The sequence below is a fragment of the Hippocampus bargibanti genome, linkage group LG15, assembly GCF_051943395.1.
Source record: "Hippocampus bargibanti isolate YZ-2025 linkage group LG15, ASM5194339v1, whole genome shotgun sequence".
NCBI lineage: Eukaryota > Metazoa > Chordata > Actinopteri > Syngnathiformes > Syngnathidae > Hippocampus > Hippocampus bargibanti.
Genome location: NC_142748.1, coordinates 7204824 through 7232467, shown reverse-complemented (window position 1 = coordinate 7232467; position 27644 = coordinate 7204824). Strand labels below are relative to the sequence as shown.

General features: G+C 45.5%; 1 protein-coding gene across 1 annotated transcript in view; it reads left to right on the top strand.

Annotated features, from left to right (window-relative positions):
• bahcc1b (BAH domain and coiled-coil containing 1b) overlaps nt 1-27644 on the top strand; it is a 49746-nt gene that overhangs the window by 10645 nt on the left and 11457 nt on the right. Inside the window, exons 3-14 of the mRNA XM_089015246.1 lie at nt 8005-8154; nt 11720-11827; nt 12395-14224; nt 14741-14837; nt 15340-15524; nt 16321-16461; nt 17226-17398; nt 17855-18215; nt 19229-20053; nt 22928-23094; nt 23786-23922; nt 24059-24163. Coding sequence (XP_088871372.1) covers nt 8005-8154; nt 11720-11827; nt 12395-14224; nt 14741-14837; nt 15340-15524; nt 16321-16461; nt 17226-17398; nt 17855-18215; nt 19229-20053; nt 22928-23094; nt 23786-23922; nt 24059-24163 — 4279 coding nt within the window. The remainder of the gene's footprint in view (nt 1-8004; nt 8155-11719; nt 11828-12394; nt 14225-14740; nt 14838-15339; nt 15525-16320; nt 16462-17225; nt 17399-17854; nt 18216-19228; nt 20054-22927; nt 23095-23785; nt 23923-24058; nt 24164-27644) is intronic.

Here is a 27644-nt window from a genome sequence, read left to right as displayed (position 1 = left end):
ATTTATTCGGGAATTGAAAATATGATGTCGAGCGCCATTCCCGAATTAGTTCGAGTTTTGTTTTTTTCTTGCTTAGGTGCCGATAATGCGCTGGCAATGTTTTATCCCTTCCACAAGGGGGTAGCATGACGTCACCTAATGACAGCACGATATCCCATAATTTACAGTGATATAGATTGGCTGTGTATCTTCTCAGCCCCCTCTGTCATACCTCGTGGGTGATTATTCTTATCGTATAACTTTATTTCGCGGATTTTCGTCTATCACGGGTGGTCTCGGTCCCCATTACTTAGGAAAAACAAGGGATTAGTATAATCACAATATCCTGGCATTCAAACAGGAAGGTGTGTAAACTTTTTAGATCCACTTTACCCTGCGTGGGAACTAAGAAGGGGAAATGAAAGACATTACGAAATACTCTCATGCAGCTTTCTCTTCCACTCCTTTGGAAATACAACAGCCGAGCCGTCCACTCAATGTCCCTTTAATTCCCTGAAGACATAATTCATCAAAAAATATTTCCCAGAAAAACTGCGGAATATCGAACAACGAATGCACTGTCACAGCTCTCTTTAACTCGAGTTCATCCAAGAATGGCCTGGATGGGTTTCAGAACATCTCGAAGCATGAATCCTTTCGCTAGCCTACCCGCTAACCCGTCAAGATGTCCGCCGACATACTTTCCTCCCATTTGTTTGCGTAATTGTGCTTCTCCGATGGAAAAAAAAAACACACCTACGCGTCGCAGAGGAGTGGAACTCGCCTCACTTCAACCAAAAGGAGAGTTGGGAGGCGGTGGTACCAATGCCAGGCAGGATCCACTCAGCTCAAGTGTCCTTGGGCAAGACGTCCTGCCATGTCTGCAAAGGTCAATTACCCAAAGGGGGGGGATCAAATATTCATTATGATGATGACGGAATACTACTGAGAAGCCATCCACGCCACTTCCGCCTATCCCACTGTTGCAAGTAATATCACTGAATCAGGATGTGTGTGTGTGTGTGTGTGTGTGTGTATCTGCACATGACAGTGTGTGCTTAACCACGCCGCTCCGTATCAACCTCCACCATCGTGAGTTGAGGGGGGGGGGGTGGTTGTGGTTCCTAGAGAAGCACTTTACTTAAATTAGACTCTCAACGGGCTCACGCGCAGGTGTCACCTTCTGTGCGTGTGCGTGTGGGCTGCCGACGCGAACGAAGAGACTAAACAAGACGAAGAATCGGCAGACAGCGAGCGCAACAAGGGAGCGAGAAGAGAAGGGAGAGAGGATTGGAGGCTGTGATGAAGACAGAGCGATGAGAATAACCCAGTGTGACCTTATTTCTGCCAGGCTTTTCCCCACCCCTCCTCTTCTCATATTCCTTCATTTCGGTTATATTTACACAGGAATAATAATAAAAGAAATAGATGATTGGAGAGAGACGTGGAGATGAAATTAAAAATAAGCCGAAGAATAAAGTGGGAAGGCGGTAGGAAAATAGATGAATTCTAAATGATAGCAATTTGCTAGGAAATCACTGGGTGGAATTCTGTGTGTGCTTTTAAAAAGAAAAAAAGGTTGAGGGAGCTCAACGTTTCGAGGCAGCGAACTTTTAGAGAGAAAATATTGAGCGAAATTTATAGAAGTAATTGCCCCTTGTATTGTTCTTGTATTGACTCGGTACATTGTTTTGCAGAAAATAACTGACTTACTTTGTTGTGCTGATTAACATTACAAGTTTAAAGTTTTTTCTGCGCCTAATATTTATTTATTTATTAGCTTATTTATTTATTTATTAGCTTATTTGCTTAATAATGGATGTGTGTGTCTATGTATGTATTTGCCTATTTATTTATTCATGTGTTTATTTATTTACTTATTTATTTTTACATTTATTCATTTATTTAGTTACTTATTTTTACACTTATTTATTTATTTGTTTATTAGCTTATGTATTTAGTTATGTATGCATTTATTTACTTATTTTTGACTGTTTCCATTTTTTAAATACATGTAGCTCTTTGTACAAATTATACTCTGGCATTGCAAATTGATGCCTTTATGTTCCATTCATCTTTTTTTTAAGTCTTTGAGAGGAAGTAATTTTTTTTAAATATATTTAATTGATAAATGATATCTTACCTAACGATAGGATAAATACTCTGTTATTGTCTCAAACAATCAACCTTAGCTAACATATTAGCTACATATGAACACTTACAAAAATAAAATTAAAAAAAGGATCATAATCAGCGATGACAAGCAACGATTCACTGAACAATGCAATTTTATTTGGGCGTAAGTAATGCTGCAATGGAGCATTTTGCAGCTGGAGCCAAAGAGCAAACGTACGTTCAAAGTTCCTTGAGGCTACTTTAACAATTAACTGATTTATCAATTCACAGATAAGGAAATGTCAGGGGAAAAAAAACACACAAAATCAATGACCACCGTCATCCACAAAAAAAAAACATTGGGCTAGTCAGATTTGATTTGATCATATACATTAGTTGTCGAATAACCATCCCCAAAAGATCTATTTGAGTTGCATACATTTAACTTAATTTTCATGCTGGGGTTAAAAAAAAAGGTTTGAAATGATGCGATTTGCTTCCAGTTTTGTTTCGGACATTAGCACCAGGGTGTGTAGACTTTTTTCTATCCATTGCATTTGGCTTAAATCCTACTAAATGTGCTTTTTTTCCCTGTCATCCAAAGTCTTCCTAATATTTTGATGGAGCATTTTGTCCCTCACCTTTATCAAGGAAGCCATTTTTTATATTTACACTGCCCTTTTCTGTTCATTTAATGTGACCCCGCTAGTCCGTTATATGATTGATACGACGAGCAGGCAGTCGAATCCAGTCGGCGATGCATCTTGCAGGGTGGGGGAAACCTGACGTCGACACTACGAGATCGGGCCTCCCGGTTGGGGAGCGTGCACAGAGAGACGGGAGTTTATACGCTACGTGCGGCGAGACTCTGGTCCGCAATCTGGGAGTCGGGCTTTTGAGCTTGCTGTTCATAGTCTGCTGATTTATGCGCCTCCCAGGGAAATCTCTCATTTGTTGCTCTTTCATCTTATTTTTCCCCCCCCTCCGCTCGCTCACCGACGCTCCCCTCCATTCTCTCTCTTTTTCCCCCGTAATGTGATGCAGTGCAGCCGCTCGTCCCAGATGACGCGCCATGTTTTGCCTTGCGCGCCTCTTTATTCCGGCATGAATGAGTCAAGAGGAATAGTTGATGAATAATAAGAGAGAAACTGAAGGGAAAATGCCTTGTGGATGTCGCTGAGAAAAAAAAACCTCCCTTTTGCACCCCAGAACTTGTTCTTTGTAAGCACCGTTCGGTCCTTTATTGACACGCTGAATGTGTTAGCGTCCTCTGCGCGGTGCGCATGCTCGACTTCGAGTCTTCCGCCACCGCCTTGTTTGAGTAGCCCTGTCACTTGTGCAATTCTGTGGTGTCAAAACAGATCAGAAAGGTCTGGCTTGACTCCTGCCACTAAACACACACACAAACACATACACAGTCATACACACACAGAAACAGACACACACGCTTGCTCAAGGCTCAATGCCAGGGCTCTTGGCTTATGAAAGGGTTGGACTGACTAGAGGTTGCCAAGTGTACGGCAATAGGCGTAGCAGCCAGAACCTCTGACACACACACACACACACACACACACACACATGGACGCAGGCACGCACGCACACACACACACACACACACACACACACACACACACACACACACACACACATGGACGCATGCACGCACGCACACACACACACACACACACACACACACACACACACACACACACACACACACACACACACACACACACACACACACACACGCATGCACGCACACACACACACACACACACACTGTTTTTTAATGTTTTCATACCTCAAATGGTCACCAGGATGTGGCCCTATAAACATGTTTGTGTCCCCACAACTATACAGAAACGAGAACACACACACACACACACACACACACACACACACACACACACACACACACACACACACACACACACACACAGAAACAGCGACTGTCCAGACGTGCATGTCTTAAGTGCATATAACATGCAGTATATGTCTATTAACCCAATGTCGCTGCATTCTCAGCATATTTTATAAGAGTAATTTTTAAAATAACCGCAAGAAAAGATTTATTGTCCCAAAATAAGATAGTAGGTAACCTTGTCTGCCTTTCATCATTCAACACCTTTTGCGTTGAAAGTGTTCATCCTTTGACTGTTTTGGAACTGACAGCCTGCAATCATTGAACCGCATTTAATTAAAAATTGCTACTTCATAAATCATGTTTGGCATTGACATATTTCTATGATGCTGTGGTGTTTGAGTGCAACTGTAGTGTCCTTAATTGTGTTTCGGTTAAAAATAATTAAATGAAGCCTTAAAAGTGTTTTTTTTGGGGCGCCAAACTTGACTTAACTCATTCACTGCCATTCACGAATTTGTTTGGGAATTGAAAATATGACAGAGCGACATGCCCGAATTTGTTCGGGTTTTGGTTTTTCATGCTTAGGTGCTGATAAAGAACTAGCCTTGGCCTCTGGCCACAAGGGCGCAAAATGTATTTATTTTTCCATGTTAGTGCTTTGTTCCAGCTTCAGCAAAGCGCTATATAAACCAATATGCATGTATTGCATTGTATTTTGTACATCTGCCCCAATTTCAAGCTCATATAACTCCAGACCCATATAATTTAGGAATTAATTCTTTTTTTTTTCTGATCAAAGAAGGTCCAAGAGTCCAAGATTTCTCACGATGCATTGACTGTTTATGTCGTCCTACAACTCAATATTCTGTGTGTCCTGGAATTCAGGTGACAATGACAAAAAACCCTGGCACTGGAGTAGACACATTTTTGCACGTCTCGCAATGAATGAGTTAAAAATGCCTGAAAACATTTCGGGGCATCAATAACACAAAATATGTGAAGCGGTTAGACCTGCAGGCCCACAACTTTTTTCTTACACAGCCTGTAGACGCTTTCGTCATTTACCGTCAAGCAACACATCAAACTGTCGGTACAGCTGAAGGAATTAGAGTGAACAGAACGTCCTCATTTCAATGTATTTTTATTTTTTTTTTTTGCCGTTGAGGATTGTCAGCATCTGACGGGCAGATTCAACGCGACGCCATTGACATGCTTCCATCACATGATGCCATCTGGGAGAGTCGGACGCGGCGTTTCGCGCTTTAATCACCAGTGTGGGGAACCGATATAGCGTCTTTTCTCAAACGGCATTTTCTGTTTATAGCAAATAACATGTAGAAGTAACGCGCAGCGCATAATCTTAGGTTCACCCGGGTCACGAATTGCAATTTTTTGTGCACGCATGTCTGCGGTTGATGTGAGTAACAAAGACTGGGCTGAGCGGGGTTTTAAGGGCGCGTTTGTTTAGTTGGTCGCGGCGTCTCACGCAGGCCTCTTTTGACATATCTCGTCAGTTCACGCGCAGCGCATTTGGGCTACGCAGGGGGGAGGATGTAACGGTGACAGATGGAAAGGGAATGTTGGGATCAGGATAAAACAAAGACGGACACAGAGGACAGGAAGGCGGGGGGGGGGGGGGAGAAAAAGCAAACGGACAGGAATAAGGTTTACGTTAGCGGCTGGCCTCTCGGATGATTTTCCATATCAGTGAGTCGGAGGAAGCGGGGAGATATGATTTTTTTCACCTCAACTTGCCAGCAAAAAAATGGGCTGAGAGAGCAAGAGGTGTGTGTGTGGGGGAGGTGACAGGAAAGATGGAATTGAGGTGGGGCAGCTAGAACGGGCAAAACAAGGAGAATGGATGGTGATAAGTAAAGGGAAAAAAAGATGGCGACCTAGGGGGAGGGTGGAGCTGTCACTGAAGACCAGCCGTGGGAAGAAAAAAAAAAGGGGGGGGGGGCGGTGCGCGGTGGAACTTCAACTCCAAGACTCCTAATCAATGTCGCTAAGTGTTTGAAATAAAAACCTTCTTATTGACTTATTTAAAAACAAACATGAACTTTTACATGTTTGGACGACATTTTAAGTCATTCCCGAATTTATTCGGGTTTTGTTTTTTCTTGCAGGGGTGTGCCGATAAAACGCTAGACAGACCTCTGGCAATGTTTTCCCTTCCATGAGGTGGAAGCATTTCGCTACAGCTACAGCTTTGCTACAGCTTCAGCTGTTGTTAAAGCGCTATATAAACCAATATTTATGTAGTGCATTGTATTTTGGATAGCTGCCCTCATTTCGAGCTCATATAACTCCAGACCCATATAACTTGGGAATTAACTTTTGTTCTGATGAAAAAAGAAAGTCTTAAGGTTTCTATTGCTGTCTTGAATGTTTAAGTAGTCCTAAAATTAAATATTATATGGGTCCTGGAATTTGAGTGACAATGACGAAAACCCTGGCACTGAAGTAGACAGATTTTTGCACATCATCTGGCAGTGAGTGAGTTAAGATGGCCGTCACTTAGAAAACAGTATGTGGTTTTAAAACATACTTTTTTCATTTTGTCTTGTAAATGGATGCGGGACAGATACACTTGCATGCATGCGTGTGTGTGTGTGTGTGTGTGTGTGTGTGTGTGTGTGTGTGTGTGTGTGTGTGTGTGTGTGTGTGTGTGTGTGTGTGTGTGTGTGTGTGTGTGTGTGTGTGTACTGTACCTACACTGCCAAGGGGGACCTTGTGAAATCCGCCCGAGACATCGCGTATATGAGCTATATTTTATAATGACTGGTTGGAAAAGGCCGCTGATCTGTTGTACACGTGCGGTTTGCAGCTTAAAATAATACAAAGCGAAGACGGCAAATATTTCGGCACGGCGAAGGCGTGCGCGTTAGCGCACGCTCGTCTTTCCGACGCAAACTGTTGTGGTAATTGTCTCGGCGAGGCTTGTGTTTATGGGTAACGACCCAGCCCACCGCACTTGCTCCGTCTCCCCATCCAGTGACTAATTACCTGACTCCCCGCGGATTTGTTTCTTCCTCCCCCCGACAACTGTTCAGGTTGTTCTACCAAATGAGAGCGCGCTGATCAACGCGGATCCCTTGAAACGAGACAAATGAAACAACGCCGCTTTGACTCGGTGTACCCTATTGCGCCTTTTTGACTGCCCAGCGAAAGATATTTTTGCAAGCCGTATTATAATTATTTTTTTCATCAATGGCAAATACACTGTTGACGCCTGAGGCCGCTGCCCAATCGCCCCCCATCCCCTGCTTTGCACGCCACTGATTTAAATTCATTATTCACAAAGGGGGTGGAAATTTCCTTGTCATGTTAAGATACAATAAAAAAAAAAAACTTTAAATCATTTTAATAGCTTCATTTTTCCACCCCTTCACATGAGTGGCAAAGAGTCTTGTTTAAATTCACTGACCCCAAAAAAAGGCAGGCGAAATGGTGGAGCAGGGTGTATTTGAAAAATTGTATTAAATAAAGTCAGCAGGAACAAAATCTCTAAAGTCATCACAACAAAAAAAAGTCCAAAGTTGCAAACAAAACCATGAGTAAAACATGACAGGACGAAACAAACCTACGGGGTGAAACAAACAAACAAAATTACAAACAAACAAATTTAGTACATGCACACACACACACACACAAATACACACCGTAGTACTTATCTTAAGTAATTATGCATTAGTACTGTAATATTCACTTTTCACCCCATCCACCTTTCAAACTGCTGCTGTGGACCGCAAATTTCTCCATTGTGGGACGAATAAAGTTTTTCTGATTCTGATTCTGAGATAATAAAGGAGAAGATCTGTAGCCGTTATGCCGTACCCGATTTTAGTTTTCATCGCCATCCATGTTGTTTACAATGAAGCATCGCTTTTATTTTGGTGGGGATTTTCTAAGGAAGTTGGTTCTCACATCTGCTCCCGTAATTAAACATGCCTTTATTCTTCTTCTCCAGAGCCAAATTTAACTTTAAAATGTAACCTCTAACCTTTTTTTATTGTTATTTTTATTTTTATCATTGTGTCTCTCAGGTGCTTCCTTTATGGGTTCCTTCCTGTCCAGCAGTTTGGGGTCGCCGCCCTCCCACCCCCAGGGACCAGTTTCCTCCCCATCCTCGCCATCGTACCGCACCGGACCCCATTCTAATGCCTCCCCGATTTGGTTCCCTCATTCGCATGAAGGTAACGCGCCCACGCGGGAACATTTTTGGATCTGTGTTTATAATCCCGGGTTTGGTTTTTGAGGATTAGTTGGCGACCAAGCCATTAAATGCTTGAACCAACAGCTAGGCCAAACGCATGAAAATGTAATGCCTCAAATCACACAAACACACATGGTGAACTCATTCCGGCGTGAGAAGCATGTGGCTTTATGGTTCGCACTGGCTTTGGCTGAGTTTCTGTACCCTGCCACCCCCCCCCCCCCCCCCTCAAAACAAGGCGTCTAATATTTCCTTGAACATGCTCACAAAAAAAAAATACCAGTAAATATCCCTGTTTTCAGTGCCCCCTATTCCCATTTTTTTCACTCTTTCACTCATCATCCTTCGCCCGCCCCCTTTCCCGACCCACTTTGAAAGTTTTATGAGGTCATCCACCCTCGTTACGCACACACGCGTATACAATTTCCATCGGGGGGTTAGAGGAAATTACATTGACTTCCATTCATTTCCTGGCGAACGGCATTTAACCGCAAGCCGAGTCCGGACCCTAAAACATAATGATATACTTTATGGTGGGCTTAATTTTCATTCCCAAAGACAGGTGTGTCCTCCAGCACCTGCGCAAACTATCCAAATCGAGAGACGGATCGGAAATAAAAGATGATTACGGGCGCCGTTTGTTCACGTGAACCCTTTCAAGCACCCCGTAACACGATATCACCATTAGCCGTTCGCTATAGTAACCGCCGTCCCCGAAAGTGTGAATTGATTTATTTTTTTGCATTGATGATGTATAAAAAACTCCCTTGAGCAACTTCGGTCTATGCGTCGATGAAAAGCTTTCTTCAGTCGTCATCTGTTCTTCTTTGAAGATGTCGGACATTTCACTCCTCACCCGAAAAGCTTCGTCAGCTAACTATATTTGTGCTGGTAACTCCGACCCTATATATATCCCTACTTTGAAGCACAGATGATGGCTGAAGTAACCTTTTCATCAATGGACCAACTACTGTACACCTGAGAGCCTACACAGTTTAGTCAATGCGGTTTACCTAATGAACGGTACATAGCCCCACTGCCACAATAATAATAATAATAATAATAATAATAATAATAATAATAATAATAATAATAATAATAATAATAATAATAATAATAATAATAATACATTTCTTTTATAAGCACCTTTCAAAACTCTCGTGAAACATCACAGATGAAAACCTTACCCCAGTTTCCAGCCCCCAGTACAGAGGGACCCACCTTCAGACCCCCCCCCCCAACCCTGTGGGCTAACCGACCTCCAACGGCCCCCTTCCTGATCAGAAAGATCTACGCTCGCAGTCTCGTCTTTTGACAGTTAACCGTTTGTGGTCAAACAGGGAGTTTGACGGTATTTATCTGTACTTGTGCAGAGGTGTACGTTGGCTTTGTATGTTCTACCCAAAAGGCAAAAAAATGGTCGGACCCAGACCCCAGAGAGAATTATGGGTCGCTATTAAATCCCATAGCATACATAGAAAAATGTTGATCCAACATGCAAAATCTCAAAATGATTTCCTATGACGTTTTTAAGTGATAGTCTGCCCCTAGAAGCCCCCACGTTATATAGTCCCGCAGTAACAAAGTCAATTCAAGTACTGACAGTCCACGTCTAATTGAGACCTTTTCAACTGAACGTCTCATGACAAGAAATCGTGTTTCTATTCTTCAGCAACGTTTTTGAGCGGTCTTGACAAATCTGCGTAAGACTTGTCAAACCGCAGAAATTTGATTCAACGTTCCGGTTTCTGAAACGCGACAACCGGCTCATTTGTAGCTCATCTGGCAATAAATAGCAACATTTAAGCTCTGGAAATGAGCGCTAATGTCTCCTGGAGGGGGCTGTCTTATAAATCAGCTTCGGAGAAAGAAGAGGCGGTGGGATGGCAACGGGAGCGCAGAGCGGCGGCAGTCAATGGAGAGCGCCGCCGCTGTATGTGTGTGTGTATGTGTGTATACGTGTGTGTATGTGTGGCTATCAGAAAGATTTTGTGTCTGTAGTGGCTCAGCGTTTGATCTTGTGAACACGTGTGTATGTGTATATGTGTGTGTATATGTGTGTGTGTCTGAGTGTGTGTATGTGTGTGTGTGTTGGAGCACGCTCGCGTCCCGCACACTACAAATGATTGTTTTTAAGAATTCAAGCCAGGGAGCTCCACCGGGCTGGCTGCCAGCTGGCCGCTGTCCAGAGAGTGGAGTGTGGAGCCAGCACAAAGAGGAAAGACCTGGCCGACACTTACACACAAACAAGCGCACGCATACACACACACAGACACACACACACACCTGTCCTTGTTTTGTGGGTCCTCACTTTCTTCGCCGCCATCCTCTCATCTCTTCCATCTCAAAGCTCTCCACTTCCCTTTCACTTCTCCCTTCATCTTCCATCGCAAAACAACGCGCACACTCTTGCGAACCCCCCACAGCCCCTGCCCCCCCCTACCTTAGGCCCTCTTCTTTTTGTTGTCTTTTTTACTCCCGCTTTGTCATTTATTCAAGCGCTAACCCTTCGTCCTTTTGGTCTCCCACTTTTGCTTTTTTTCCCCTTTTGCACCCCATCTCCCGTTGCCCACCCCCCTCAAGGGTCTTTGTTCCTCTCTTCTTCCCACCCTCCTGGATTTTATCACTTGTCATTACTCGGGGGATTGGCTTTAGATGGCTGATAGAGCCTTTTGGCTAATTGTTGCCATTTAGATTCACTGGTTGTTAAGCATTCAGAGTCATCGCGTGTGCACACGCACACACAATAATGCCTACACGATGCTGCATTTACATGGCCGCATGAACAAGCACCCCCCTGTCACTGCCCCCCCGCCATACTATCAAACACGGACACACATGCCGGAGCAGAAAAGGGGGTGTCTGCATTTTTTTTTTTCAGTGTGACTGTGGAATGCGTAGGATGAGTTTTTATGGAGTGCTGTTTACTTTGGCCACCGCCATTAAACTTTTAACGGCTGCCAATTAACGGGCCAGCAAGGACACTCCGCAGAGCATGAAAGCAGCTGCTGAAGAACAGAAACAGAGCAATGCACACAAACGCAATTTGTAGAGATGGCGTCGTCGCTCACGATTGTTGCCCCCCGGTTACATCCGAGCATGCGACGTGGCCCACTTCCGGACCACCGCCAAGATATTACCCGGTCCGACGTCCTTAAAGATAGAGAACAGAGTGGAACGACCCTTTACCTCCCAGTAACCTCCCGGGAGTTGTGTGTGTGATGCTTCATACTATTTGTCTTGGGTGGGGCGTGGAGAGCAGTGTCGGGGGGGGGGGGGGGGGGGGGGTATTTTCGCGGAAAGCAAATTCCATCCAGTTGAATGTTGCAAATGTTTGGCAGTCGCTGCCTGCTGTGGTTTTTGTCATCACTTTGTCCACTGTAAATAATGTCAAGTCATATGGCGTGTTAGTGCAAAAGTGAATCCCCCCGACAACCCCCCACCCCCACTGGTTTCCGAACCAGCGATTCCATGATAAATTAAAGGAATAACTGATGTGTTTGGAAAGCTGCTGAACGTCACCGTTTCCCCCCTCATTCTGACAGGGTACCCCGGCTATTCAGGAAGCCTTGCCTCCCCTTTTCTTCCCATGAGTCCCTTGGATCACCATAACAGTTTATACGGGCAGCACCGCTTCTATGAAACTCAAAAAGGTAACCCGACTGCTTGGTTTTATTGTTAACTCATTCACTGCCAGAAAAAAAATGTCCGCACCAGTGCCAGGGTTTTTGTCATCGTCACTTGAATTCCAGGACCTACACAATATTGAGTTTTAGGACTACATAAACATTCAGTACAGCGTTAGAAATTTTTCATCAGAAAAAAATAGTTCCTTCCTAAATTATATGGGTCTGGAGTTATATGAGCTTGAAATGAGGGCGAATGTCCAAAATACAATGTAATACAGTATTGGTTTATATAGCGTTTTAACAACAGCTGAAGCTGGAACAAAGTGCTAACATGGAAAAAAAGGAAATGCTGCCGCCTTTTGACAAGGAAAAACTATTGCCAGAGTCCATGGCCAACGCTTTATCGACACCCAAGCATGAAAAACACAATCCGAACAAATTCGGGAATGACGCTATACGTCATATTTTCAATTCCCGAATAAATTCGTGAATGACAGTGAATGAATGAAAAGCGTTTAAATCAAGTTTTGCCCCCCCGCCGCCGATCATCCATTGACAAAAAACTCCAATCCTCAACTTTTCTTCTCCCAGATCACTTCTACATGAGAGGCCTTCCAACCCAACCCCATTTACTCTCCACCAATCTCCCTCCACTCGCCAGAACCGCTTCCGGACTCCCGCTCGGCTCCTGCGGCAGAGAGACGGATGGGGTTAAGAACACCGGCGAGAAAGCGATAAAGGAGAAAGAAAAATCGGGCAGTAAAGAGCGCCACCAGGAAAATAAAGACAAACATCAGCTTCCTCATCACGTTCAAACGACCGCCACCGCTCAATCAAGCTTCCATCATCAAGCCTACTCGCAGCCCTCCCACATCCCCCTGCTTCACCTCACCCCCCAAAACAGGGAGGAGGATTCCAGACACCTTCCGGAGCGTCACAAGGAGCACAGCGACAACCAGGGAGGGAAACATTTGAGTGCCTGTAAACTCTCCGCTACGGAGGTTGAAAAGGGGAGCGCATTAAGCAGCTGTAGTGGGGCCAGTGCAGTGGCCAGAACTCCTTCTGGGGGCAGCAGACGTTGTCATAAGGAACCCGTCAATGGGGATATGAGGATAAGCGACTCCTCGGAATGTATAAGAAGAGGTTCGGCGGCGGCCATCTTGGCCCCTCCGCATTCCGTGGCCTCCTACTCCATGCCACCTCCGCCGCCCCCGACTCATACCTTACACATGGGATCAGCGGTGGTCGGAAGCTGGCTTCGCCCGCATCATCATCACCCGGAGTTTTACTGCACGCCATCGCCGATGACCATCATACCCTCCAAAGATGCACTTTCCGCCGGGTCTAGCCGAGAGGCCAAAGTCATCGGCGCTACCTGTGTCCCTTCCGTGGGAGATCTAGCAACCCCTGAGTGTCGCGGAAGCGGCGCTAAAAAGGCAGAGGACAAGAATGGCGACGGCTCTCACGAAAGCTCCTCACATCACCTCGGTCGCCTTAGCGGTTGCCAGAAGAAAGTCAAACCCCAAACGCATTTTCAGGCGCCGGGATACGGCAAGGTTGACAAAGTGCCCGATTGGAGCCAAAAACACAACGCCGCCACCAGTTCTTTGCCCGAGCTGAGATCCTGCAGCCTGGAAACGGCCTCCTCCCTCAGGGACGTTGAAGTCGTGGAGGACGTCTACCGGCCTTCGCTTCCGCCAGACGCCCGGGGGACGTATCTCGGGGCCGGGCGGTGGTCCGCATCCAAAAGTGGCTCTCCACCTTTCGGGGACTGCTCTCAGTCTGGATCCCAATCTGATGGAAAATTAGGGTCGGCGGTTCAGAGGGAGGGCCAAAAAGTCGCCCGGATACGACACCAGCAACACAGCAGCCACGGTACCGAAGAAAAGGGACGAGATGGCCAGTTGACAACACCTTGGGGCGCTCGAAAAGGCCCGCAGGACGACACCAGGAAAGAATCCCGTCACGCGTCAGCTAGCAATAGCGAAATACGAGGACCCTGCACCGCGGTCTCCAACAAAGACCACAACCAGTTTCAGAATGCTGGGTCAGAGGGTAGCGCCATGAAGAATTTAATGAACTACAGCTCCCAGCAGCCTTTACTACTGCCCCAGCGGAGCCCCTTTGGAGGCTTGGGCTGCCTCAAGCAGGGGGAGGACAGATCAGAGAAGGGGGAAAGAGGCGCAGGAAAAACCGCCTGCTCCCAAGACCCACCCAAACACTCGCTCCCTCTTCGCCGAGGCTGCTCTAACGAGGGAGAGAAGGCCGACAAAGGCGGGAGGGAAGCCGGGGAGGCGGCAGAGGGCGAGGTAAGGCAACCCCCGGTGGGCATTGCCGTGGCGGTGGCCAGGCCCCCCCACCGTTCCCCAGACAACATCCCTGGACTCGGCAGGCAGGGCAGAGTGGTGCCCAGCATGAAAGGTCAGACGTGGTCCATGTTTGTTGCATTGAAAGGCAATGAAGGCTATTTTGGGGGATTTTCCCGTTTGATCTTAATTGGGGGCCAATTATAACACGGCAGACATTTTCCACTGCCCTCAAGCGCACCACAATCTTACAATCAAAACCAAAAACGGCTTCTATCTTGACTTGTCGTTGCGCACTATAGATAGAGGAGATGAATGCTTTGTTTTGATAGCATTCACAGGCCTTCTCAAAATCTCTGAAGTCACAAGTTTTACAAAGCGTTGTAAAACCGTTCCGTTCCCAAGGGTATTCAAGATGAGCTTTGTTTTCCCGCAAAGGCGTATTTCACGTCCTTTCAGTGCCCGTTGTAGCGCAAAAATCAATCTGGCCAGTCAAACACCAACACATACACACTCTGCTAGTCCGTTAGCATCAAATTAGCAATAGCGCCGCAAAAACTCCAACAAAGTGTGATCTTATTCATTTCTCTCTGGGGTTTGTGTTCAACATTTCACTGCGTTTTTCTCGCAGTGGTATCCCTACCGATGTATCAGGAGGAGAGGAAGAGGATGACGGAGGATCAGCTCAGTCTTCATCACCTGGACCGGGACAGAGAATTGATGATTCGGTACTTTTTCCAAATACGTGAATGAGCGCAAGTCCACATGCACATTGTGGCATCTGTTTTCTTTCTTATTATTCTGTCCGCATCTTTTGGTCTGAGCTGCGCTGTCTCTTTTATCCCCCCCCCACTCACTCCATTTACTGCACTCAGCCTTTGATGTCATATTTTTTTTTCTTGAGATGAGCTGCCGTGTCTTAATGTTATTTGGCGGACTAATACAAATGTCTCTGAAGTAGCGCGCTTTTATTATGTAGCGCCATTATATTTTTTTCAAACCCCCCCCAACCAAAAAAAAGTAAGTAGAATACATAGACCAGATCTCTAAAATGATAGTAGCCACTGTCGCTGTCAATCATCCTTGATGAATGTAATAGTTGTCATGGTGATGATCACAAGGACGATAACAATCGTAATGGCGATTGTGACGATACCAAGGGAGATAATAATGATAATAACCAAAGTTACTTCTGTTGACTTTTTTCTATTTTTTGTGTGAAAAAAATAGGGACACCAAAGAGCGCATGGAGTTTGCCAGGATACACCCTTCCAGTAGTTGCCACGGTGACCTGACCTCTCACCTCTTGGTACCCGGAGGCTCCGGCCAGTTGGGGGCAGACGCCGCCGCCGCTCATGCTCACCACTGGATGCAGCGAACAGGAAGTCCTTCGCTCTGGATGGGACATTCATATGGTGGGTACCATGTTTGAAACATCCTCCTGAAATACATTTTCGCTACGTAATGAAAAAATCGTAGATTTTGAGCTTGTGTTGGTGTCAAATATTTAGCTTACATCTCCTTCATTAGTCTCGCAGTGAAGAAATTTACATTTCACAGCAGCAAAGTGACGAAAGTAAGAGTAAAGGAAAGGAGGAAGTAGAAAAACCAAATAGCTGCTGTAAAGATCACGGCGCCATCTTGAAGTCAAAATAACAAAAAACTCAATAACATAACGCAAAAGACACAGACCGTCATTCAAGCTTAAGCACTTTCTGCATCCTCTTTGTTGTATAAAGCAGTTCTAGATGAAAGTAGCCTTTTCACCAGTGGATCAAGGATGTCATGGCGACGTCTGCTACAAGCTAAATGTTGAAAGCAAACACAAAGCCGTAGCATCCATTGACAAAAAGAGACTGTCTCACATTCCCTGTCCAGCATAAATCCGCTTCAATTCCAAGCCGTGACGCACCTTTCTTCTCATCGCAGGCTACACTAAAACAGCACAAAGACAACAACAAAAAAAGCTGACGGCTGCCTACTCGGGCGCCATCTTGGACTTGTTCTCTGTACTAATGTCCGCCGCAATTATCAATGCTAGCCATTAGGCGTTTTGCAGAGAGTGTTAGCACTAAGCGAAATCGAAGAGGGGTTGATATGATTTTGTTTAATATAAAAGGAGTTCTGATGAGGCCCTTCATTAATCACCATTAATCACTACCTACACGGGTGCCATCTTGATCCCTTTTTGTTGTTGTTTTTTTGTTCCAGGTTTAAACCACGTGGGAATGAGTGCCAGTTTCCCCCCAGGGTTACCCACATCCCTGCAGCCTGTACTGGGATCACTCACCCAAGACCCCAGCACACCGCTGATGGTCCTTCCGACAGAACCTGGGCCTCATCATCACCTTGGTACATCTTAGCGCTCACACATAGCGCCATTCGACTACCCCCCAATATCCCCCCCGTTGCCATTTCTCTCCCAGAGTTTTAGTATCATCAGCTAATCATAATATAATGCTCAACTAAGTCCCTCTGTCAGTGGGAGCGTGTTTTATGGCTTCGTTAATAGGAGCAGCTATTTCCATCGCCCTCGGCGGCATGGGGCCCCGGAATTATGCAAAGCGTTTTTAACCGCCGTCCGTCTCTCTCGTGACGGGACCCGAGCGCCGGCAAATCCAAAACTTTGAAGTTGCGACTTGTCCCGACGCCACGGCTTTTGTTTTACGTTTCAGCCGTGAGCGAGCGCGTCTGAATGCTTCTTTGCAAACAGGCTGTGAAATTTAATTATCTCCCGCCTCCTTTCGCTCCGCTCCGTGGGAGTTCCTGCGGAGAAGGGAAGCGCATCCACTGAAACTTTCCCCCTGGGAAACGTTAGGCCACTCGGGCTAATCTCGCGCGACAAAGGTTCCCGGTGACAAAGCAGCCAAGGAGGCGTATGCGGGCGAGTGGGTGTGGCTGTCCTCAGGGCAGGGCTGCGCGATACAACACCCAATTCCAAAATGGCCGGAGGTGGCTTAAAGGGGGGGGGGGGATTTGGGGTAAAATGGCCACAGTCAAGCATCCAACAAAGATTACCTTTGTGACACATTCGTCTTTGATGGCACTCTTCTTCATAAAGCAACCAAATCGGGCTTTCAACTCCATCTCAACGCTTTCTTGTCTTGACCTCACAGATGTTTTGGAGCAATCGGGTCTTTGGCCTCCCGTCTACGGAGCCCGCGGACCCCCTCCTCACCTGCAGCATCACCCCGTCTACTCCCGCTCTTCATTCCTACGGCAACAGGAGCTCTACGCCCTGCAACAGCAACGAGCCATGGAACATTTGCAACGGCACTCCTTGGGACAGGTAGACGAACGTTGGTCCCCAATTTGTTGGATAATAGTGGTTATAAAAAGTCTACACACCCCAGTTCCACTGCTAGGTTAAAATAGCACAACAGAGAACTAAACGGGACAGATTGTATTTTTTGTGTATGTAACTTGGCAACATAAGGCTTCTATGAACCTGTCCTTGTTTGTTTACATTCAAATTTGAGCCATTTTTGCAATAATCATAATCATACTAATAATACATTTTATTTATAAGAACCTTTCAGAACTCTCAAGGTCACTTTACACACTAAGTTTTTCCAGTGTTCACTCAACCCGGAATAACTCAGATAGAAAGCTAGCTAGCCAGTTAATAGATAGCCAATATATAGCTAGCCAGATAGCTAGCTAGCCATACAGCTAACAGACAGCCATCTAGATAGCCAGCTAGCTAGCTAGATACTAACAGTCATGTAAAACTTTGTCTTCACAGCGGAAACATGACGAGCACACCCCGTTCGACGACTCCCCGCCGATATCAAGAACCCCGTCGTCTACTTCCACCACGTCCTCCCACGTGGCAAAACCCTTCTCGCACACTCCTCCCCCGCTCAAGACATCCGTCCCGTCGCCGGGCGTATGTCCGGGTAGTCGTCAGTCGCCGTGCTACCATTCCCCCTCCAGGCGAACGCACCCTCCCAACTCCCTGACCCCAGCCCCCAGCCCGGCGGCGGCGGCCCCTCGCTCGCCAGCGCTCAGCCCCGCGCCGTCGCTCTTACCCAAAGGCCTGGAAAGGACCGCCGACAGAGGAGAAGGGCAGCCACCTCAGGATTACCCACAATCCTTGGAGCCTGGTAAGTGGACCGGTTCATCATTAATTGATAAATTCTGAAAGCTTTGGTGAGAAAAGTGAATGACGGCATAGGCGGCTGGGTTTGTTGGGGTTTTTTTTCATGCTTGGGTGCCGATAAAACGCTGGTCAGACCTCTGTCAATGTTTTTTCCCTGCCACAAGGGGGCAGCATATGCTTTTTTTTACATGTTAGCCCTATTTTCCGACTTCAGCTGTTGTAAAAGCGCTATATAAACCAATATGTATGTATTGCATTGTATTTTGGACACCTGCCCTCATTTCAAGCTCATATAACTCCAGACCCATATAATGTAGGAAGTACCTATTTTTTCTGATAAAAGAAGAGATTTTAAGGTTTCTTACACTGCATTGAATGTTTATGTAGTTCTAAAAGTCAATATTCTGTGGTTCCTGGAATTCAAGTGACAATGACAAAAACCCTGGCACTGGAATGGACATATTTTTGCACATGTCCAGCAGTGAATGAGTTAAGGTCAGGGATAGCATATGACCCCTTAGTGTACATCAGTGTGTGTGAGAGAGAGAGAGAGACTTGCCCTCCTTACCCTTCAGGGGTCCTTGAGACGTACCGGCGGAAGGATATGCATTCATCTGGCTGCATTGTCAGGGGGGCGGAGGGATACCATCAATAATAGGAGTGCATGGGTTGACAGGGCCGGTGCGGCAATCACAGGGAAATGGCAGTGTGTCATCAATATCCTGCTCACGCGCTCACACACACACACACGCAGAGGATCGAATTCTGTAACACTGTTCCATCTGCACCCCGCTGTCAGCGTATTATGCCAACTTTAATGACATTCTTCATCTTGTCTGGTGGAACGAAATGGCCATACATTTAAAACAAACATACCCCCCCCAAAAAAATGAACAGATGATACAAATCCCCTACTCCTTCCTCCGCATAGATTTTTCGATGTTCGCAAACCTGCTACTTTATACTTTTTGCTCCAAAAAGTTTCATTCACCTTTTTTAATTTTCTTTTTCCACCAGATTTGCCACCTGTTTACGCTTTGCCTCCGCTCTCCGTGGGCTTCAAGGCCGGGCCCTCGCCGCCCGAAGCTCGCTTGCCTGAGCAAGACTCGCAGGAAGCGCAGCCCGCAGAGCATGACTCCAAAACGCTCCAACCACTTCCCCGCATCCCGCCACTCACTCCAAATGAGACCGGAAGGGAAGCAGAAGAAGAAGAAGAAGAAGAGGAGGAGGCGGACTGTGAAGTGGTGGAATCCCACAGTGCATCCAGACAAGAAAAGGAGGAGGCAAGTCAAGGGGATGAATGCTCTGTTCCAGAGCATGAAAAGACCACTTTTGGCCTACTGCCTTGCCCTTTGCCATTGTCTATCCCGGATCCGACCGGCCCTGATCGCGAAGCCCTCGGACCAGCGGACGTATCCCAAAGCAATGAGGTTGGGAAGGAATGCAGCAAAGAAGAAAACATGGAGATCTTCCTGGGAGACCTTGCAGAAGATACAAAAGAGGAGGTGGAAGAACGTGAAGAATCGGTCGTCGTCGGTGAAGATGAGAAACCGGCTGAACAGAGTCCAGAACAACTGGAAAAATCGCCCCCTTCCCCATCCACGGATGGGCCTGCGCTTCCTTCCGTAAACGCGTCGGCCCAGCAGGAATGCGCCTACATGTGGAGCCTGGAGCTTCTGATTGCCGCCGCCTTGTGCGCCAACCGAGATGCCTTGCGCGCTCCCGCGCCCGCAACCAAGGCCCCGAGTCCTCCGGTCCACCACGGTATGGAGATCCTGGGAGAACTGGCTGAGTTGGAGATTCAGCAGAGGAGTTTGGAGAGCAAAGAGAACCGAGATGAAGGTGACAAAGTCGATCGAAATGGGGGAGAAAATGCTTGACGGTGACCGCTACATTTACTGCCGCCATGATTGTGAGTGTTTATAGGTTGGATTAGCCTTGATTAGTCTCGCGGTGGAGAAATTTACATTTTCACAGCAGCGTAGTTATGAAAGGAAGAGAAAAGGAAAGGAAGAAGTAGACAAACAAAATACAGGAGCTACTGTAAAGTCAGCCACTCTCACGGCGCCAAGTTGAAGTAAAAAAAACTAAATACCAAATAATAAGACCACACAAAAACACAGACAGTCTTCACTCTTAAGCACATTCTGCATCCTCGTTGTTGCATAAAGCAGTACTAGATGAAAGAGGAGAGGATCAAAGTGTCCTTTTCACCAATGGATCAGGGATGTCATGTTTCAAATGTGTACGTCTGCTACAAGCTAAATGTTGAAAACAAACATGAAGCTGTAGCATCCATTGACGAAAAGAGATTGTCTCACATCTCCTTTCCTATGTAAATCCGCTTCAATTCCAAGCTGAGGAAAATTTCCCCGTTGTGGGCCGAATAAAAGTTTTCTGATTCTGATTCCACATGCGCATCTGCATTCTGCACTGACGCTGTGAAAATGCTGCCCATGACAGGCGCAAAAAAATAAATCACAATCTCCCCACAGCTGTCCAGCGATGACAGTCAAATGGCACTGACAATCAAAAACGGTGCTGGCATATTCGTACTGCTGAAAAGGCGCAACCGCTCAGGACAGTCACCTCCTTGATGAATGCCGTGGCCAAAAATGTTGAAAAACAATCCATCTTAGACTTCTACAATCACATAATTAATTCTGTAATATTCTATTTATGTGGAAGAACCGTTTTGATTGTGCCGTTTACTCGAGTACAATTTGTAGCGACTCGACACCAAAGCCCCGTCATGTCCCCCCTCCCTCAGGCTGCGGCGTCTTGCTTTTGCTAATTAGACCCCTTTTTCATTTTAAACACTTCTCCTGGAAGCGCTCCTATTTTCCTCTTGTCCCTCGGAGAGAAAGGGTTTTTATTTATTTATTTGTATTTTTTTTGCCAGCCCGTGCATGCACACGCACATGCGCTTTGTGTTGTGAGTGTGTGTGTGTGTGTGTGTGTGTCAACTGTTAAGTAATCCCAGCTGAATCCCGGCTCTCTTCCATCAGACTCTGTGTCTCCCTACTCCACCTCTCTCCATCTTTTTTTTTTACCTCACTACATCTCTTCTCTTTTTATTATTATTGTTATTATTACGATGATGATTATGAAACCATTGTAATGTTATCCATAAATCCCTCATCTTGTTGACAGAATGAATACATGTTAAAAAAAAAAATCACATGTCGCTTTGGTCCATATGCACGACGGCGCCTTTTCGCATGCGTGTGCGCGGTAATAGGTGTGAAATCAATAAGTCTTGTCACGGCTTGCCAAATCACAACATATTTATTTTCAAAAACTTACTCTGGCTTCCCTGCGTGGAATGTTATTAATATTGCCGATGGCAATGTAGTTATTTTTTTTTATTTGTTATTTTTAATGTAGTCATCGCAATTGGGCGTGGGAGATGAAAACCATTCCCGTTCCTTGATGCGGAAGAATCTCACGGACGCGGGTGTGCAGATTGCAATTACAGATACCTTCTCGTCCGTATAAATTAGCACCGTTTTATTTTTAGGGGTAATAACTCATATTTCCTCATTATTAACTCATTCACTGCCATTCACAAATTTAGCCGGGGATTGAAAATATGACATAGAGTGCCACTCCCGAATTAGTTTGCTTTAGTATTTTTCATGCTTGGGTTCCAATAAAGTAATGGTCAGACCTCTGGCATTGTTTTTTCCCCTTCCACAAGAAGGCAGCATTTCCCTTTTTTCCATGTTAGCACTTTATTCCAGCTTCTGCTGTTGTTAAAGTGATAACATGGAAAGTGATAAAATATTGCATTGTATTTTGGACAGTCGCCCTCATTTCAAGCTCATATAACTCCAGACCTGTATAATTTAGGAAATAACTTTTTTTCTGATGAAAGAAGAAAGTCTAAAGTTTTTTACGCTGCATTGAATGTTGATGTAGTCCTAAATCTCAATATTTTGTGGGTCCTGGAATTTGAGTAACAATGCCAAAAACCTTGGCACTGTCGTGGGCACATTTTTCCACATAATCTGGCAGTGAATGAGTTAAAATTTTACTCCATTCATTTTTTTTCTTCTTCTAAACATCGGCTTCCTACTTGAACGTCATGCTTGTGTCTCCTCTCCCTGGTAGAAGAGGCCGCGCGACGTTGCACTCTGCGCCCCCAAAAGGCTAAATTGGCTTCCGTCCATGTCCATAATGAGGAGATGTGGGAGAATAAATAGATAGCTCAATAAACACTTTACCTCTTATTGCTTCCACTCCCTCCCTTATGCTCTCCCTGCCCCCCTCCTGCATGGCTGCCGCTTTCCTCTGCACTCGTGCGCCGTTCGCACGTCAGCGAAATTACTGTACGCGCGTGTATATGGGTGTATTTCATTGAGGTGTGTGTGTCTGCGCCAGCACGCATGTGGGGACAGTCTCATGAATATTCTGTTTCATGTGCCGATGCGGGGACAGTGACGGAGTTAATGGCATTGACAGATGTAGTGATTGCTCACGACGACGATGCCACGTCGCTAGCACGCGCGCACGTGTTGTTTGCCCGCGCGATTAGGCGACAACAGCCGTATACATCAAATAAACTACGCGGCTAATATCGTAAACATCTTCAAGGTGCGGCAGCGGCGCCAGCGAAATCGATCAGCTCGCCCGGGCGCAACATGTCGGCGAACTTTGTCAACCGTAATGTCATTGACGTGCCCGCGTGCCCCCCCGTCGTCCGTCTCTTCACAGGTGAACGTGTGCTGACCTTTGACCTGCACAGTCTGGCAACTCTGGCGGTGGCCCGGGCCTTGGAGATGAGGGGAGGGGATCCTCGCCGCGGAGTCCAGCAAAAATGTCCAATTCGGGAGAGGCTGAATTTGCGCAGGAAATGCAGCTGGGTGCCTCGCCACGAGCCGGTGAGACTTAGAAAGTGAATTGTTGGCGGCGTACAAAAATTCGCACTTTTAGTCTATTTCTTTATTTAATTAACTCATTCACTGCCAGATGATGTGCAAAAATGTGTCCACTCCAGTGCCAGGGTTTTTGTCATTGTCACTCGAATTGCAATACCTACAAAAGTTTTAGGACTACATCAACATTGAATGCAGCGTAAGAAACCTTAGACTCTCTTCTTCCATCAGAAATCAATACTTAATTCTTAAATTGTATTGGTCAGGAGTTATATGAGCTTGAAATTGGGGCACATGTACAAAATACAATGTGATACATACATATTGGTTTATATAGCGCTTGAACATCTGAAAATGGAACAAAGCACTAACATGGATTTTGGAGGCCATTGCCAGCGCTTTATCGACACCCAAGCATAAAAAAAAAAACAGAACAAATTCTGGAATGCCGCTCTACGTAATAACATAAATTCGTGCATGGCAGTGAATGAGTTAAAAAATAAAACATTGAAAGGGAAGCGTGAAAAAAAAATTGCATCGTAAATCACATTAGTTTTGAAAAATCGTTCAACCCGACGATTCGCCTTACTCATCTGGCTTTTCAGCTCTGTTTGTGTTCCGCATGAAAATTCCCTCGCTTTTGTGTGCATCGTGTGCGCATCTGTGTGTGTGTTTGTGTCATGTATGTGTGTGTCAGGTGTGTCCAGTAAAAGGCTCCATAGAGACGATGGGAGGGGAGGAGCTGGCCATGCGTGTCCAGCTGGCTGAGCTACAGCGCCGCTACAAAGAAAAACAGAGAGAATTGGCCAAGCTTCAGAGGAAACACGACCACCAGTAAGCGCAACCACACACCCATACACACACATACCTTTCCAAGCCCCCATACCTGCACACAGTTTGACCCTCAACCAGAGCAAGTTGCCCCTGCGTAGTTGTCTAATCTCTCTTTTTTTTTCCTTCCTCGCCGCAGGAAAGAGGAGACGTCTCGCAGCCCCGCCCGAAGGGGGCCTGGACGGCCCCGCAAGCGCAAGTCCACCGCCGGCGCGCCGGTTCCAGATTCCTCCAAAAGACTCAGGTGAAGTCCAGCGACGGGGCGCCCAGGCACAATCAGTCTGATTGGCGAGCCGGTGTTGATTTGTGTTTATATGTGTGGATTTGTATTTTTTATTTTTTTTTTTTTGTGTGTGTGAAAGGCGCGCTTGATTTGTCAAGAAGTTACACTCCTTGAAATGAATTGATTTCGACGCACCGATAGCTGATGATTTGCTTGATTAGGCTGCTTGCGCACAATCACGCCGTGGGGCACGTTATTGCTTTGGCGCCATTTTATTTTTTTTCCTCACCTTTGTAACGGCAAACAAAATTTAACTCATTCACTGCCATTCACGAATTTATGACGTATAGATGACGTAGAGCGCCATTCCCGAAATTTTTCGGGTTTTGGCTTTTCATGCTTGGGTGCCGATAAAGTGCTGGCCATGGCCTCTGGCAATGTTTTTTTTCTTTTCCACAAGGGGGCAGCATTTCCGTTTTTCCATTTTAGCGCTTTGTTCCAGTTTCAGCTGTTGTTAAAGCGCTATATAAACCAATATGTATATAATGCATTGTACGACTGAGAGCTTACACAGACATAATGCATTGTATTTTGGACAGATGCCCTCATTTCAAGCTCAGATAACTCCATACCCATATCATTTAGGAATTAACTCTTTTTTTCCTTGTGAAAGAAGATATTCTAATATTTCTAACGCTGTACTGAATGTTTATGTAGTCCTAAAACTCAATATTCTGTGGGTCCCAGAATTGGAGTGACAATGGCAAAAACCCTGGCACTGGAGTGGATGCATTTTTGGCAGTGAATGAGGTCATTTTTACAAAAACTGGACGTTTTTTGTATGGGCAAATTTTGCTAATTAGCACAAATTGAAGCAATGGAGGAATAATTGCCTACTTTTGTGTATCAAGTTTTGAGCCGTTTGCATTTTGGCCCAAAAATTTGCCACTGACGACGCAGTGCAACAGTTTACATTTCATTGGCGCTTTGCCTCCGCGGTTTCATCGTAGATTCTCTCGCAACATGAAAAACATGTGGACAAATTGCTTATTCATAACAAAAAAATGCTGTTCGCGCACGTAACAGCCAGCTTGGTAATTAAACAAACCTTGCGTGTGTATCTGCATGTGCTAGAATCGCATTGGCGTGTGTGACTAAAGCCTTTCATTGGCATTCCCATTAAGGGTTCTAATAATGGTAACCATGACAAACCTTATCTCTAATCATTTTATCTAGGGGGAGGTGTAGGAGGTGGTTAGGGGGAGCTACAAGGCAGCAAAGGTTGGGCGGTATGGGAAAACATATTCATCATGAGTTGGGTTGAAATACCGAGGGTGTGTTTTGTTGTGTCGCACGAATGCGTGTTAGCGCAAAGGCGCCTGTGCCAAGTCATGTGTGGTGGTATGCTGCAATGGGCGCGGCCCACGTCAAAGTCGTTTATCACTGGAATAAGTGTACATCGCCACTTTGCCCGACGATATTAACGCATGCTAATGGTTCACCGAGAAGCAGGGCATAATCAATGCGGGTGGTAGATATGATTAAAAGTGATTAATGGTGATTAATGAAGGGGCCTCGTCGGCTTCATCTGGACTCCTTATATATCTTAAAAAATCGGATCAACCCCCCTTTGATTTCGCTTAAGCCGTAGTGCTAACAACCTCTGCAAAAGTCCATTAGCATGCTAATGCGGAGGACAGATGATAGAACCATACTCATGTATTCTTTATCCCCCGCAGAGAATGATTTAGCGCAATATGACAGAGTGGTACATTGATTTAAAAAATACTGCTTATAATGTGCAGGGTCATCTTTTGAAGAAAATGAAGGCTTTTGGGTGCACCTTATACACCAGAAAATACATTAGATTAGATTAGATTAGATTAGATTAGATTTATTTAATAGTAAATATAATACATTTCCTTTTTAAGCGCCTTTCAAAACTCTCAAGGTCACTTTGTAGTCAAAGGATATTTTTTTGCAGTTCACTCAGCCCAGAAGTAATTCAAATAAATAGAAAGTTAGCTAGCCAGATAGCTAGCTAGCGAGCAAAAACAAAATACAGGAGCTGCTGTAAAGGCAGCCACTCTCGCTGCACCATCTTGAACTTAAAAAAAAAAGAAAAAAACAAATATTCTTTGGGCGTATAAATTGCCTTCTATGCTGTTAATGGAAGCACATTAGCTCAGAAAAATGCACGAAAATTTCTCATAGCCGAGCCCCACTTGATGCCGTGGGGGTACCGCTTCCCTCTGTGGGAATATAAGATTCCCGTTCCTCAGACAGCAGCTGCTAACAGCGTGCGCATGAAAGCGAGAGCGTACAATGAAGGAAGGACACGGCGAGAGAGGCGGTTGGGGGGGGGGAGGCGCAGGCGCCGCGGTGTAGTGTTCAATACATGTTAGTGTTTATTGATCGAGCCCCCAAGCTCCGGTCAACGGACAGACTCCCTGGAGACTGCTTTATCTGGCACGGACCTGCCTATCGAAAACCATCCTCACACACCTTCATCATCATCATCATCATCATCATCATCACCCTTTAACTCATTCACTGCCAGACATGTGCAAAAGTGTATCCACTCCAGTGCCAGGGTTTTTGTCATTGTCACTCGAATTTCAGTACCCACAGAATAAAGCCATTAGAATGAATAATCCCCTCCACATATTTCCTATATTTCCACAACAAATTAATGAATAACTATTTTTCAAATCTCAAGTCAATAATAATGACTGTTATTGTGGTTTACGCCCAAAAATATGAGATTTTGGTTCGTATTTTAGCAAGCATCATTGAATTTGATTCGCTTTCGTGGGCCGAAAAAAATGATGTGGTGGGCCGGATTTGGCCCTTGCGCCTTGACTTTGACACCTGTCATTTAACTCCTTCACTACCAGATGTGCAAAAGTGTATCCACTACAGTGCGAGGGTTTTTGTCATATTCACTCGTATTTCAGGACCAACAGAATATGGAGTTTTCGGACTACATAAACATTCAATGCAGCGTTAGAAACCTGAAACTCTCTTCTTTCATCAGAAAAAAAAGTTAATTCCTAAATTATATGGGTCTGGAGTTATTATGTGAGCTTGAAATGAGGGCGGCTGTACAAAATACAATACAATACATGCATATTGGTTTATATAGCGCTTTAACAACAGCTGAAGCTGGAACAAAGTGCTCACATGGAAATAAAGGGAAATACTGCCCCCTTGTGGAAGGTGAAAACATTGCCAGAAGTCTGACCAGTACTTTATCACACCCAAGCAAGCAAAAAAAAAAAAACTAATTCGGGAATGGCGCTCAATGTCATATTTTTAATTCCCGAATAAACTCGTGAATGGCAGTTAATGAGTTAATGTGGTGATTTAATATCATATTTTCCCTCATCAAAATTATGAGACAGGGTCGATTTAAGGCGAAAAATGGAGAGCGGATAATGTAACAATGACAGACGGGAATGACGGGTGTGCACATTCAATTGCGTGATACCCCCCCCAATGA